This window comes from Anguilla rostrata, chromosome 11 (assembly GCF_018555375.3).
Source record: "Anguilla rostrata isolate EN2019 chromosome 11, ASM1855537v3, whole genome shotgun sequence".
Classification (NCBI taxonomy): domain Eukaryota; kingdom Metazoa; phylum Chordata; class Actinopteri; order Anguilliformes; family Anguillidae; genus Anguilla; species Anguilla rostrata.
The window spans coordinates 34663282-34678937 of NC_057943.1; the positions used below are offsets into that span (position 1 = coordinate 34663282).

General features: G+C 39.6%; 1 protein-coding gene across 2 annotated transcripts in view; it reads right to left on the reverse strand.

Moving 5' to 3' along the window:
• Nucleotides 1-715: 715 nt before the first annotated feature.
• The window catches only part of LOC135234695 (homeobox protein Hox-C4a), a 47942-nt gene continuing 33001 nt past the window's right edge, over nt 716-15656 (reverse strand). For both annotated transcript variants that reach the window (XM_064299560.1, XM_064299561.1), the window contains 3 exons: nt 12610-12655; nt 2297-3151; nt 716-1739 (listed from right to left, as the gene is read on the reverse strand). In XM_064299560.1, the coding sequence (XP_064155630.1) occupies nt 1357-1739; nt 2297-2732 (819 nt within the window). In that variant the 5' untranslated portion in view covers nt 2733-3151; nt 12610-12655 and the 3' untranslated portion in view covers nt 716-1356. The remainder of the gene's footprint in view (nt 1740-2296; nt 3152-12609; nt 12656-15656) is intronic.

Consider the following 15656-nt stretch of genomic DNA (forward strand, 5'->3'; position numbering starts at 1 on the left):
GTTTGCTGCAAGACTGCGGGATATGGTAGACTATTTAAAGAACATTTCAGCTAACTTAGACAAAGCAGGAAGTGGCCTTCTTTGGTCGAGACCGACGAGGGCTCTCATTGAAAAGGGCCTCGATCGCTTGCCAATCTTGAAAACTGAAGAATTCAAATATAATTACAACTAAGTCATCTCCGAATTGTAAAAATGATTTATTGTGGATTATATGAAACACAGCTATTGAAAGGCCTGTTCATTGAAGCACGCCAAACGAAAAGACGACGCTAATCAGAAAACTGAAACAAACTGATAATTGAATAAATATGCTATCATCAAAAGATCTCGTATTTAAGTTTTAGAAACCGAGGGAGGGAGGGAGGACACTAAATAATTGATTATTGATTATATGGACACGAGCAGACCTTTATTTACATTTTCAGAAACACAATGGCTGAAAAATTAATGAGAATTTATTCTGATTTCCCCTAATCCCATTCGCTAAAGGCAGGGATTTAATTCCAGCTACCAATAACAATCAACACATGCTGGTGAATTTAAACTAATTTCAGAAACATCATTCAGCACGACGTTCCTAATACTGCCTTTGGATTTCCACGCCTCCGAACGCAACGCGAGCGAGATCTAGTGTTCCGCTTCGGGTAATAAAATATGTAAACACTTCAGAGATAGGACCCGTAGTTCAGGGGAATGAAAAGCACCCAAACGTGTATAAAACTAATTGACACTCACTGTTTTATTGAGCACTATGATTATCACAAATACACTAAACTTAGTTTATTGCATTTCACATTGATCTGCTTAAATCAGCCTAAAACACAACGTTATCACCACAAACTAAATCTTAATTTAAAATCTTAATTTTGCAATTACGCCAAATAAATCACAGCAATAATTTCAGATCAAGAAAAACGTTCAAGGTCAGTGCCTTCCCAGATATGTTCTGGCCGTTTTCACATAGAAAAAAGGAATGTCTCTCCAGTCTGGTTTTCCAAATAAATAGAACAATTGTGCATTTAACCTAGGCGAATGGGCCAACGAGTAGCCCACAAAACATTTGGATAAAAACCCACTTCTTTCTCCTTCGTCCGAAACATTTTTCCCCAAAATCATTCTCTTATTTCCAATGTCAAATAAATTAAACCCTGTGTAGCGTAAAAACAATCCATAGGTATTCGCGAAAATCCATGCTATATAACATGCATTTTATATAACTGTGGACTTAAAGGAAGACCTTTCTGTTTGTTTTTTGTTTTTGTTTTTCTTTACGCACAAGAAATCTACGAAGAACCAAAATATATTATATTCTATAAATAACCAGTCTCTTTCTCTCCTTCTCTTGAAAGTTATGTCTTATAACCTTGTAATATCCTCGCCACGTTCGGCTCCAGACATCCGGGAGAGTTCCTCGGAAGCTGCGACGGTGTTTGCAGCCGCGGTAGCCGCCACAGCGCCGGCTGATGATGTTGTGTTGGACCCGGCAGAGGTGCCCGTGCTGGATGAAGATCTTACTTTGGTGTTTGGTAGCCTATGGTCTTTTTTCCACTTCATCCTGCGGTTCTGAAACCAAATTTTGATCTGTCGTTCGGAGAGTACCAAGGAATGAGCGATCTCGATGCGTCTTCGCCGAGTTAGGTAGCGGTTATAGTGGAATTCCTTCTCCAATTCTAAGACCTGCTGGCGAGTGTAAGCAGTCCTAGACCGCTTGGGCTCTGCTCCATTGTAACTGGCGTTCACTGGAAAAGGGGAGAAGGACAACAGAGAAGGGGAAAAGAAGGGGTAAGGAGTGAAGGAGGGAGTACACAAGAGTGGTGTGCATTGTGATATTAAGGGGGATAATAAAGAAAGCTAGATAGAAGTGGTGGTATATGTTGTTTAATACATCTTAAAAGCCTAATAAGCGCGTGCTTAACTGTCCCTAATGAGGATCAGATTCGCGCTGAAAGAGTGTCTGAATTATTTATGCAACATTACAAAGCTGAGATTTTTTTATCCTGTCTCCCTCTCTCTCTCTCTTCTCTCACACACGCATACATAACAGAAGAGCCACATGGCTATACGGCTGCCCAGAGTATACCGCGGCTATAAAATTTATGGTGGGTGTAATTACCAATGCCGAGTCGTAAATCCGCCTCAATTGTGCCATTCCAAAGGCATCTCCTATCGTAGTAGGGGCAGGTTTTGAGATGTGGGCAAAATAAAGAGAGAGAGAAAGAGAGAGAGAGAGAGACAGGGGGAGAGAGGAGGAAGAGAGAGCTGGAGAGTAGGGAAGACAGACACACAAGTTGCCTACCGGTGCTGACGTGAATTTTCTTCATCCAGGGGTATACTACGGGTTGCTTGGCGGAGACTGTGCTGTTTGGAAGCTCCGGTGCAGCTTGGTTGCAGGCGGAGGACGCGGTCGACGGGGTGGAGGGGGAAGTGGGTAATGGTGGGGGCTCACACGGCGCTGGCTGCCCTTTCCCAGCAAGCAGGTGCCCAGAATGGGGTAGCCCATGCCCTGGCTGGGTGTCAGGCTCGGGGATGCTTGCACAGTTATATTGGCGCTCCTGGTATGTCGCTCGCGGAGGATACAACTCCTGGTGATGATGCTGGTAGCCAGTGTCCCTCGTGCGGCTATAATATTCGGGGCTGTGGTCTGGGATGTAGCTATTCTGCGAATATTCCTCGCATGGAGGAAATTTCGGATCGATGTAGTTAGAGTCCATCAAATACGAGCTCATGATCATTAATTTCTGGAGTGGAAAATAATTTTTCTAGCTTTGTCGTTTTTCTGCTCCATAAAGCCCTCCTACTAGCGAGCGACCCTGTAAAGTTACTTTAACCACGTGATGCAGCGGCCCAATCGCGGCGTTAGAGGGAGTCCCCGGATAAGGAACCGAAGATCCGAACGCATCCTCTCTTTTCGCCACAGCGTGCATAATTGCATACAAGTATGTGAGCATAGGCCCGTGTGTGCGCGCGCGCGCGTGTTTCCTATGAAAGTGGGACACAGACACTTCGGTAATTGGGTTAAGATAATGATTCAAGAATATATTAGCCATTATGGGTGTAAGGTGATCCAAGTCTGGACTGCTGCAATGGGCAGGCGGGCCAATGTGCATGCTCGGGTCGGACAGGTAGGCTACAGGTAACTCAACTCAGGAGACTGTCGGAAACAAAAAGGAACAAGAGTGACTTTTTAAAGTGCGCATATCAGTTATAAGACATTGCCCTCACCATCGGCTACTAGTTAATAAACTGCGGTGATGGTGATGATGATTATGACGATAACGATGCTCATTTTCAGCGGTAAAACAAGTGATCTGTTAGCACGGATATATTGCTTGCACAAAAACTATTGACATTTGGCAGACGCTATTATCCAGAGCAACTTATACACCTTGCGTTCTTTACATACAATCCATTTATACAGTTCATTATTTACTGGAGCAATTCAGGGTAAGTCCTCTGGGGTACATTGGTAGGCCTAGTACCGCACCTGAGAACAATCTCGAAGTTACGAGCCCAGGTCACTAGACATAATGCTACACTGCATACGTTGTCGCAGGAGTAACCTGAGAAACTGATCAAAGTTCAGGCAACACTGATTGCGGCTAGATTGAATTTGGCCCTGAAAATTACAGCGAGGAGGGGGCGGGGAAGCTGCTTCAACTTCTTTTCGCACATTACAAAGAGGCAAGACGAGGAAGAATCAATGTATCTCTACAGGTTGCAACGTCAGAAACCCCATACTAAAAATCACGAGGGTACTTTTTTGTTAACTCCCAGCCCATTCGTTATTGTTAATAATAATAATAATAATAATAATAATAATAATAATAATAACGGATGGGTGCACAATTCTTCGAACAGTACCCTGACTGTATAAGCAATTTAGAACGCTTTTGGGAGGGCGTTTCCGACTGTTGTCGGGTTGTAAACAGCTGGAAACTAATCTTTTTTATTTTTTATTTATTTATTTTTAATAAAGATTCCCGGTGTTTTCAACGATGCAACATGCTTCTGTTTCTCGGCGTTACGCAACGCAACTTGCTCTGTTTGTTGTCATTGATAACGAGCTATTGTTAGGTGCATTGTCATAGCATGTTCACCATAAGCAAGTAAACTGGGGCTTCCTCCTTTTATGACACTACCATGTATTCGTACATAAACGGTATAACACAACAAAAATGGAATGAAAAATGAAATCAGATGACGTTCTCAAACATTTTTACGCCAGAGAGGATTGGGAATCGCCCACGTATTCCTGTAGAGACTAATTTGCGATTGTTATGTGTTCACACAAATTCGGTTCTACAGGGTACATATAGACGACTGTAGGAGAGAGGGAGTTCACTGGAATCTGTAGGTAAGAGCAATTACAGACAAGTGAAGGATGGTTTATGACGGTGCAAGGACATGACGGGAAATAGCATACGATGTAACATTTAAGGTCCCATTCGGGGTTCGGAGTTGCAAGGGTAATTCCTGAAACATTCAAATTATGCCCGTGTTTATGAGTCTAATTTTCATGAGACAGTTCAGTTACTGCGGACCTTAAAACTTAACGTTTTCCTAAAAAAAGGCAATAACACCATTTTAAGCTCAGCTCTCGTGTTAGGACAAACTGACAAACGCAGGCCTGTATATGTACACCTCCACTTCCCAAATTATTTCCTCCGTATTGCCTCACTGAAGCGTGTTCTATATAGTTCAGCATGAAAGAACGTATTGTTTGAGCTATAGACCTGGATCTCAATTATTCATTTCAAATTTTAGTATGACATAAATCCGTTTAATAAATGCATGCTGGCATATATCACTTCGTGCAACCACCGAAATGAAAAGTGGCATAGGCTGTTTATTTCCATTTTCCGTCATCTTCCTGTGCAAAGTACTCGTGTGTAGAATGGATGCGTGATGATATAAATGCAAGGAGGTAGGTTTTAAATGAAATACAACAGGACAACTTCCGTTTTTAACCGTCTAGAGATTCATTGCTTATTCTCACTATACACCAACTTCGAACTTCGCATAGCATTCAGAAAACTGACATATTTGAGCAACTGTGCAAACAGTTAGTGTCAACCATGGCCACATAAATTACGCCGCAAGACTCCATCCCGCGAGACTGCCTTTCCAGCATGTAGCTGCTTTCGTTAGCCTTCCCGCGCACAATCAAGATTAGAGAGGTTGACATTTCAATGACCAAATGTGCTCGTCGATACCAAAGCCAGTAAAGCGGGTGCTGACGTCCGGGCCCAAAAGCGCGCGCGCACACGCAGCCACGCACGCACACACACACACACACACAATTTCTGTATAAAATAGAAAGACTTTTCTCTCACTTTCAGGTTCTGTGTAATCCTAACTCCCATTGAAGTGGCCCCAATTGTATTAATATTCAGTCACAAACAAGATAGATACAAAGCAGCCGCTTGACAGTCAAGATGAAAAATACATTTCTATTGTTCCCAGGGGTTTATTGTGCTCGTCATTATCATACTGACCGTTCGGTAACCTGTAGGTCCACGTCTTGCATTATCAATCTGGCATTTGCAAAAATGAGACGGGGTTACGAAGTGACTTATATGTAGGCTATATACATATGGTGAGATGGGCCACAGTTCATTTTTCTAAAACTTAAAGTGTTTTTTACTCACTGTTCTGCTAGGCATCACAGGCACAACGAATCCATGTAAAAGTTGACTCGAATACCGTATCCATAAACCTTGTTTTCCCTTTCTCTTAATAATTGTGAAGAGTAAACGGGAATATCCCTTAGATGGATGGAGAAATTATTTTTAATTGTGTTAAGTGCCCGTGTACTCACCAATCACAATTAAACTGCAAAGGTACAACGTCTTATTTCTTATCATTCTTCCCCTTTATTATGTTGGCTATCCCTTCTCTTAGTCAATATGACGTTTTTTATTTTATTTTCGCTGTCAAAAAAATAAAGGTCGAAGATGCTTTATCAATACGTCGGGCCCTGTGCGCTGTAAGTAAGCACACAGTGGCGGTGGAGAGAATGCATTATTTAATCGGTGAAAAATAAAACAATGAGAAGGGAATTGACCACTGAAGTGTCTCCATAACTGAGAAGTCCCTGGCCTTTTTCAATATATATTTCTGTGTGTCTGATTTATGTGTTTCTTCGGTGTGATGAGTTCGCGATATTCTCATTCTTCATACTCGTTTCTTACGTCTCCTTAATTTTATTATTTAAAATTTTTTTTTTTAACTTTTCTTGCACAGTGTATGATAATATAAGTGGATAATCTGCTCAGAGAAGAAGGTACCAAATAAACAAAACTGCACGTTTCAAAATAGATTTTTTTCTACCCATACTGGTCTGAAACGCCCGCCCCCGCCTCCACCCAGCAACTCCCCTTTGCCTCCCTCCAGTGCCTCGGACGCATTTTAATATTAGTTAGACAGCATGACCTGCATTTCACCTCTCGCGTTTGACTCGTACCAATAGTTCACTGCCAAGGAGTTATTGATGAGGAAACGCCAGTGAAATCTGTCTCCGCACAAATGGCTTTTAGATCTTGCACCTAGTTCAATAACTAGTTATAATGTGGAACTAGAAAAATGAAGCCCCCAGGCGAACTAATTTGATGTTTCATTTGTATGTTGGAAAAATTGTAAAGCTTTTGCCATCCCTTTTCCCCTTCAAACACTCTCTCTCTCTCTAACTCACTCACACACGCACACACACACACACACAGTGATAGATAGATAGATAGATAGACAGATAGATAGATATTTTAAAAGAAGCTTTATTGGTTTGTCTTTTGAAGAACCTTTCATTTTTGATCCTAAATCTTGAGTGAGTGTGAAGAAAGGATGGGTGGGTCGGAGTGGGTCGCGGTCGGTTAAATAGTATCCTGGCCCACCACACCCGATTGTAAATGTCCACCTAGGTAGGTTTGGGTCACCTATCTATATGCAGGCCCACCTGCATGGGCATTTTTGGCTATGCTGCTAGTTGACAGATGAGTTACTACAGAACAGACAGACCGACAGACAGACAGACAGACAGACAGACAGACAGACAGACAGACAGACAGACATATAGATAGATAGATAGATAGATAGATAGATAGATAGATAGATAGATAGATAGATAGATAGATAGTAGATAGACAGACAGATAGATATTTCTCCCCAGGCCCCCACATACACTGCTTTCCTATCTTCCGATTATATTCCCGGACAGGATGGGAATCTATTCCGGGGACTTATGTATGACTCGGAGACACCCAGTTCATGAACTCGGCCAGCTCAGGAATGCAATCACGTGAAGCCGCAGCGAGCTTGGTTCGGGGTTTTGTGTTTTCGTAATCTTGAGTTGGGGTGGGCCCAACTCGGGATCAAACTCCGTCGTCAGCGCCAACATATTGTTCAGACACATAATTGACAAATTATAAATGACAGATGACAATGGCGGTAGTTAAGTTTTTCTGAAAATGAATCAATTTATGCACTACGTTTCTATAGCTACCACTTAATATTAATACGTTTTATTAATTGAAAATGAAGGAGTCAAGGCACTTCATGACCTTGAGTAAACTCCTTAACTGGCGGCAGACCAATCTAAAAATGTGCTCTATTCACTCATATATTCATAATTAATGGTGGTAGTGGTGGCGCAGTTCAGTAAATTTTGCGCTAAGTAATAATAATATTAATAATAATAATAATAATAATAATAATAATAATAATAATAATAATAATAATAATAATATACGTGGACAATAAGGTACCAGGCAAGTGGTTATGGTAAAAAAAAATATATATATATATATATATATATATATATATATAGAGAGAGAGAGAGAGAGAGAGAGAGTGCCATGCAATCAACGTCGATATGTCCAAGATACAACGGAAATTGCTTGATTAAATGCAGTTAAAATTTCCCTTCCAGCTGTACCCGAGCATGTTTGCAGAAGCGCCTTGATAATTGTTTCGCGACATTTCATATCGATTGGCATGTCGGGTAGTTCGGGATGCGATACCACACTTGAGACGCTCGAGTCCCCAGTAGTGTGTTTTTTTCATGTTAAAGTGTCAGGAAATTTTGATTTCTGAGAATGCAAAACATTTAAATAACAACTGTAAATGCCTCAAAGCAGTCAAACCTTCTTCAGATTTACATACAGCCAGCAAAATGTGTTCGTGGATCCGAAACCAAGTGAATATACATATATAAAATGTATTTGCTTTTGTAAGAACCTAACCTGGAATCAAATAAAAAAGACGATATTTTACATTGACCATAGAATTGCACAGGGCACCTCAGACGATAAACCTGACATCCTTTACACTGAAACACGCTGAATGGGTGGTCGTTCTCTTTTACGACTATGAAGACTGATACGGCTTACAATAATGTGACCCTAACTGGGTGATGGATAATTGCAATGAACCCAGTACGTCGTAGAAAATTACCATTTGTAACCCAGCAGCAGGGTGCTGAACTGTACATTTGTTTAACACAGGCACCAGTCCCAACTTACTGGATTTCGCTAATGGTTTGTTTTTACATTGTATTTCATAATTATCGTTCTGTGCGACTTTGTAGGAAAATGATAGATACTATTTCACAAAGATTAGTCAGCTCGCCGTTTTCTATTAGGCTATCCGTTTGTTAAGTGTTAATTGTTAAGACTCAATTGCAATGTAAGTAGCTACAGAAGACAAACGTGTGTTTCTGTTTTACTTGACATTCTCAATAAGTGCATTTGTAATACTGGATATGCTGCATAGCGGGCAAGTGTGATATATCAGTTGGGCAAATCCTTCCAAAACTTTTTTGTTAACCTTTGCAGCGAGGTAGTTAGCCATCCCTGCAACACAATTATAGAATGTGTGCAACGTCCGAACACAGTCATATTACGAACTGTAAATGTATCGAAATGGTAAAGTGTGTAGCACTGCGAAGAAATTCACTCTGTGGAAATATTCACTTAATTTTCAGGTCCAGTAAAAACTGAAAGCAGCAAGACACATTGAGTCTTTATTAATGTATAAACTGAACCCAGTTTGAAATAGGATAAACTACTGTAAATGAATCTACTGTACAGTAAAGAGAGTCTTGCTGATTTCAAACAGTTCAAAATGTTGGGGTTTAATGCGCACTGAACGGCTGCAGCCGGTCGTGCGAAGTGCAGTTAATTTGCATAGTCAGAATCACTGGATGTGGCTCAACACGTCTCTGGAAGAGTTCACATCAGACTCAGAACTGTGATATGCACTCAGTAACTGTACCATAGTAGATTCAACGATAAAGCAGACCTTAAGTCAAAGAGTCGTGGGTGCTAATTGGTTTGTTGGATGCCGGTTAATTGGTTTACTTTAAATTCAAGTTAGTTTGGTTATCGCTCACAGACTGTGGATGGATACGGTATGTTCTGCGTCTCTGTTCTCATAAAGGGATGTTTACGGACGCAAATTAGCCTGTTTTACTGAAACTTGCAAATCATATTTGCCACATTGATGTACGTTCATTTTGTTCACGGCCCACCTACAAATAGTATTAGATATTCGCCAGGTTTCACAGCCAATATACAAAAACATATTTTCCTCCAGCGACTCCCTCACTGATCATGAAGGCCAAGAACATTACGAATCATTAACAAATCGCCCTTCTGATTGTATTGGTCCCTTAATGGATTACCATTTCATTTTTTGACGTATAAATCATCAGGAACATGATAAACATTAACTATTTTTGTGTCTACACCTGGTTCTGTGTGTGTCCGTAATGCATTATGTACAGATCACAGTTCTTAACACCTTTCACGTTAACACGTATAATGCTTCCCCGTGTCTGTTTTAATTTACCAATATATGAGCCGATCTATTTATTTGTGCATGTGCAGCACACGCATATGTTCGAGCGTGTCACACACGCACACCACTTCACGTGGATAACGGGCAGGCGAGAAAATCTTACTAACGCTCGCAGATAAAGCAAGAACAGTGCCACACTAAATATATCACTTTAACCTTGGTGGACTCCAAGTAGACTCGCTGCCGCATTAATAATTACGACCAATAACGACATACCTTGCCGCACATTTCTTGTTACTGTTTCTGCGGTGCCCGCCCGTGCAACACAACATCTACCACTGCCATGATGAATGAGAGCTGGCCAGTTATGTCTCCCGAAAGCTTCAGACGCGTCTGTTCTTTGTTTGAGGGTATATACCTAATGAGCATTTGGATCAGTTAGGGTTAAATTGAATTCAGATGACAGTGTACCCAGGAGTAGTGCAGTACTTTGCCCTCCAGAGAGACCCAGGTTATCTGTAGTGTGCCTTGGTGCTACAACAGCAGAATGCTACATAAGGGACCCCCCCCCCCCCCCCTTAGAGAGCAACTTACATTTTCCAAAATATGTTATTTCTCACATCCTTCATTTCTTATTCACGTGAAATATTTAATAGGCTATGTTAAGGCAAGCTAGGTTACCTCATGAATTGATGAAAGATAACACGTTATTGATTCAACGCCTCGGTCTAATGTAAGTTTGTAATATGCAGAGTGTTAAACTATGCATTAAACGAGGCTACTCAGTAGAATATCCAGTGTAAACTCAACTCTAACACTGTACATAGGAGTCCAGCTGGGACCATATGGACTCTATAAGAGTTGATTTAACGCAGAACATTTCGTTGTGTATTATGTGTCTGAAATGTAGGCTAATACTTGATATGCCTCCGTGCCACTACAAAAACGAATTTTTTCCCCCCTAATTGGTTAAAGAAAGGCAAAATGAAATAATGCATACAATTATTCTGTAGATTGGCAGCGACGCTTTAAAATGTAATGAAAGAACCACCCATAGTCACTTGAAACAGTCACTTGAAACAAGTCTGCATACATAACATAACAGGAGTCCATGAAAACAATGAACCCAGGACATTGCTACAATTTTGTCACAACATTGTGAACATTGTGAACCTCGCAAACTGGAATTAACGAAAAATACAGAATTACAAATATTGCGATTCGTTCGGCAGAGTGAAGTTCTCGCTTAGCGGTTCAGTTAAATCCACCTCCTCGAATTTTACTTTTAAGTTTAATGAATAAAGTATAAAACATACAATTTCATAAAAATGAAAATATTTATCAATGAAATGCTTTGGCTTTAAGTCAAATTGAATTAGATTTTATCAGTAGCATATTCTGTTATCTCTGTTTAGTCTTAAAAAATGGATTATGCTTCTAACATTTATTATTATTATTATTATTATTATTATTATTATTATTATTATTATTGACACGTTACTATTTAATGCAATGTTGACCTAGATATTTTTTTATCATCCACTGCCTTGTAAATGTTAATGTTAATGTTTTTAAAACTTTCGGTAGAATCAGACAGATATTTCTTCTAAGCCATAGCGCCATAATTCTTCTTCGGCACTATTTCATGAGATTTTATGAGATGGTGATCCTGCGAAGATTCTACACACGTGGGAAATGCTGAACAATGGTGGTCGCCATATTCTAAACGGATTAATGTGGAGAGACATAAAAATGAAAAAGTGATATTTTAACGGGTGGGGGAGGGGGACGACCAGTCACCCTAAACGGCACACTTTCAGAAAAAATACCTATAAAGGAACAAACGCTTGTCACTGGGGTGGTACGCCACAGGTACTTAAAACTGTACTCTTAGCCACCAATACATAGTTAATTTGTACTTTTTTTACTTGTAAAAGGCACTTATTAGCACCCAAAGAGAATATTATTGTACTTTCAGGGCACATTTGGTAAATTTGTTCGTAGATAGAGAACAAAAATGTACCTCCAGTGTACCTTATTGCTCAGAGAGTAGGCTATCTCTGTTAGATTAAAAGAGTCAAGCACTGTATCATAAATATGATTCTTGTGCCCATATACATTTTAAGGGACTACTCACTGCTACAAGTCATTTGGGTATCGTTGCATTCACGGTTTAATTATTGGCCTCATAGGCCAACAGTGGTCAAAAGTGACTGTAAAAAACTGCAACAATTTTGTATTCTGTTTTTGAGCGTCTTTGAACATTTACAAAGCAATTTTGTGTTATTGAATCGTTTATTGTTTCTGCTGTTTAAAATGAAATAACCACACCATGTACACGAATTTGTCAGTTGCTATTTTTGCATTTGAATTCTAAAAAAAATATCCATGTGCATCGAAAACACATCGCTTCTTGGATGTCAGATATTATAATATTTTCCTTATCCTTCACAGAAAATGCCCTGCTTTATAGGCTAGACTGTCGACCCGAATGTGACTGCTGGTTTCACGTCAAGTGATCAAACGTGCACGCTCACTGGCTGCCGAAAAGCGAGAGGTTGAACCGAGAGATTTAAGCTGTTCCAATACGCTGGATTTCTTAGGTGGGTGTCCATACTAAGTCTACACATGGCGCTTTTAAATATCGAGGCAGTGGAACTGATGACGTAATGCAACTGGCCAGCACCTCTGCAGCTGTTTTATGGCTTTCGCCCGATCGTCAGGAAATACTGCCCTCTGTGTCTGCACTGCAGTTAAACAGAGAGCGGCCGGTAGGTATGAAGGTATAATAAAACACAATGGAAACGTATCACTACTTACTGGTGCACACATGCTGTCCTTTTCTTTGCTTTCCTCCTCCGCGTGTCTGTTCATAAAAAAAGAAGGATGGAAGTATTTGAGTACGTAAGAAAAAAAAAACATTTCCCCGAACCTCTTAGAGTAAGCGTCACACTTATTTGATTCCCTGCGTTCGCATTTCGAGAAAACGAGGCTTAGATAAGACAACTACACATGAAACATTCAAAGAATTAATGGATGAAAAGACCTAATGTTAGTGTCACAAAGTAAAATGGATTTGTCCAGGATAGGTGGTTTTCAATACAATTATTGTGTCCATCTTAAACGTCATTTTTATCGTCTGAAACTTCAAAAAGTCCAGCAGAAACTTATACAAGACCACCCTGGTCATAGTGTGGTATGCAAAACACAGTCCAAATCGGCGGAACTGGGGGAACAGCATTAGAGGCTGTGTTTGAACCCTGGGGCGGTATTAGGAGGGGAGAGTCCGTACAAACGTAACGCATCATAAATGTAACACAGCAATATGTTTTGTACACTACTGCTACGGCCGCCATTTCAGGTTTGTTTACAAGCCGAGAGACTAGAGCAATTCGACAACCTTCGTAGGAAATAAATATTTAATTTTTTTTAAAAAGTTTTCGTAAAAGTCTGTTCCGGAAGACGTTTTCGGATACAAGGCATTATTTGTATTTACAATAAATCAAATCATACATTATGTTAAGCAGTCATCTGTCCTTGTGAGGTTAGTATGGTTTTCTGAGTGAATTCTTGTGGGAATGGTTGGCTAGGTGACCAAAATGCGTGATGTCCCCGTCTGTATAAATGTCACAACTGTTACAATTATGCCGCCTCTGAGTTTATATAACAAACATGTTTTTATTTTGTTATTATATGTTACAGAATACCATCGAAAGAGAAAACGAGAGGGTTGATACCCAGGGGGGTCATGAAGAGGGCTTCATATTTGGAGATTAGGGACACGAGAGGGTGTTGAAAACCATCTACATGCGGTGTTCTTTTGATGAGACCTTGGGCATTTAAAATGGTGTTTAATGTTCGTTAAAGAAATAGTTTGCACTCATCAACGTGTTTGACTTTTTAAATTGTTTAATTTTAAATGTTTAATGTACAGTGTTTAATGTCAAATTTGTTCAGCTAATTTGCTTGCTAAATTGACAGCATCATGTTCTTGATGCTCCAAGTTATTAATGGAAAAGAAACAGCCACCTGGTCACGGGCATTTATGATAAACACACACCAGATTGGTCTGTATGGTAGACTATTTTTGTAAAAGTTTACTTGGGTGTTGAGAAACAAAAGCAGATTTCCTCATCGATTTGGACGCTACCACACCTCCATGGTAAGTTGCGAAGTTGCTTGTGCATCAATGTTTGTACACCGGACACGCGTTTCCTTGATTAACATTAGTGTGTGCAGAAAAAAACTTTCACAGTTTCTGTTACAATCATTCTGCCCCTCTGTTACAATTACATCGACTAGGTTGTTTGGACGTAACATAGGACTCCTTGCACTTTGGTTTAAATAGTATCTGACTCGATTAAGTAATGTAATTGCAACGACATGGCAAAGCTGCGTCAAGTAAAATTTCATAGTGTTTGGCTAAATATTAATGAGCGAAATCAAAGAACTATTACATTCATACCGACTCTCGCCTATATTATTAACTAGAGCAAATAAATAAAATAAAACCAAAAACACGAGAAACAAAACATTTAAGTCGACAAGCGTCCGGCTTTCTCTAACGTTTTGATTATAAGACACGATATTATCTATCTTCTGTAGGCCTTACGTGTCAGCACATAATGCAAATTTAAACAAAGCGAATTTAAAGAGGCAGAGGGTTCTTTGTACAATTACTTATGTCATTGTGATTTTATATTCGTTGACTGTACCGACGTAAATACGTAGGTAGACTATATGTCATATACAGTATGAATATATATCACGTCAGTAAGGAATTTCAAACGAAAATATTTATTTAGATAATTATCTTTTCATTTCGGACGGTGTTTCACATTTCTTTTTTAAAGCTGATAAAGTTTGTTTAAGGTAACTACCTTCTGCCAGTGCAAATATGTTTCATTCAGTCTCTGTAGAAATATATACATTACGTCAATTTTGCCTGTTCTTTTTATGTTTCCTATTTTTCCTTGCTCCGAGCTCATGACCAACATTGAATTTGGCCGCACAGACTTGCTAATTGACTCAAATTACCACGGACCTATCTGAAAAATCCAACGGGTATGGTGGAGCCGTTCATTGAAATCTCGTCTATATTTAATATGTCAGGGCAAGTGACTTTAGGTGTTTTAATTTATCCCCCCCCCCACTTCCCCCTCATAAACGCAGCCTTTTTATATAAATGGACCCATATATTTGTGAGATTAAACGCGTTTCTATGGAGTGCCAGGTTAGCACTGTAACACAGCAGAAACATGTTACATTGTGTACACTGTGTACACGTGTCTGCCCTCAAGTTGAAGAAAGACTTGCATTGTACAATTCTGCCAAAAACTGTGAATAAAGTGAATAATGTGTGAGAGATTAACAAGATAACAATTAAACATTTAGGTTCGCTTATCCTGATAAAATTTTTAGTTTCGGTCTCCTGCACGAAGGCACATACTTTCGGGAGCAAATTGTCTCACAAAAAAAATAAAAAATAAAATAATAAATAAATAAATGCTGTAACATAAAACCCCTACATTTTTGCCTGATTGCATGGCTAGCAGTGGACTATTAATGATACAATATTTATTTAGGTTTAGAAACACTTAAGAGAAGCACTGCATCATTAAAAGACATTAAGCCACATTTTTATTTTTTAAATGAATGGGAGCTATCTAACTATTGTAATTCTGATTGGATAACGACACAAAAGGAGCATCCATTTTTAAATCAGTACACACAAACATGCGCCAATTGCTTGTAATTATTAAAGTGTGTTGACACAGCTCTCTGTGAACTCTTGGGGCTGTACAGTATGCATAATCATGCTAATTATATTACAGGATCGGGTAGAATGCTTTTAAAATTTGAGTCAT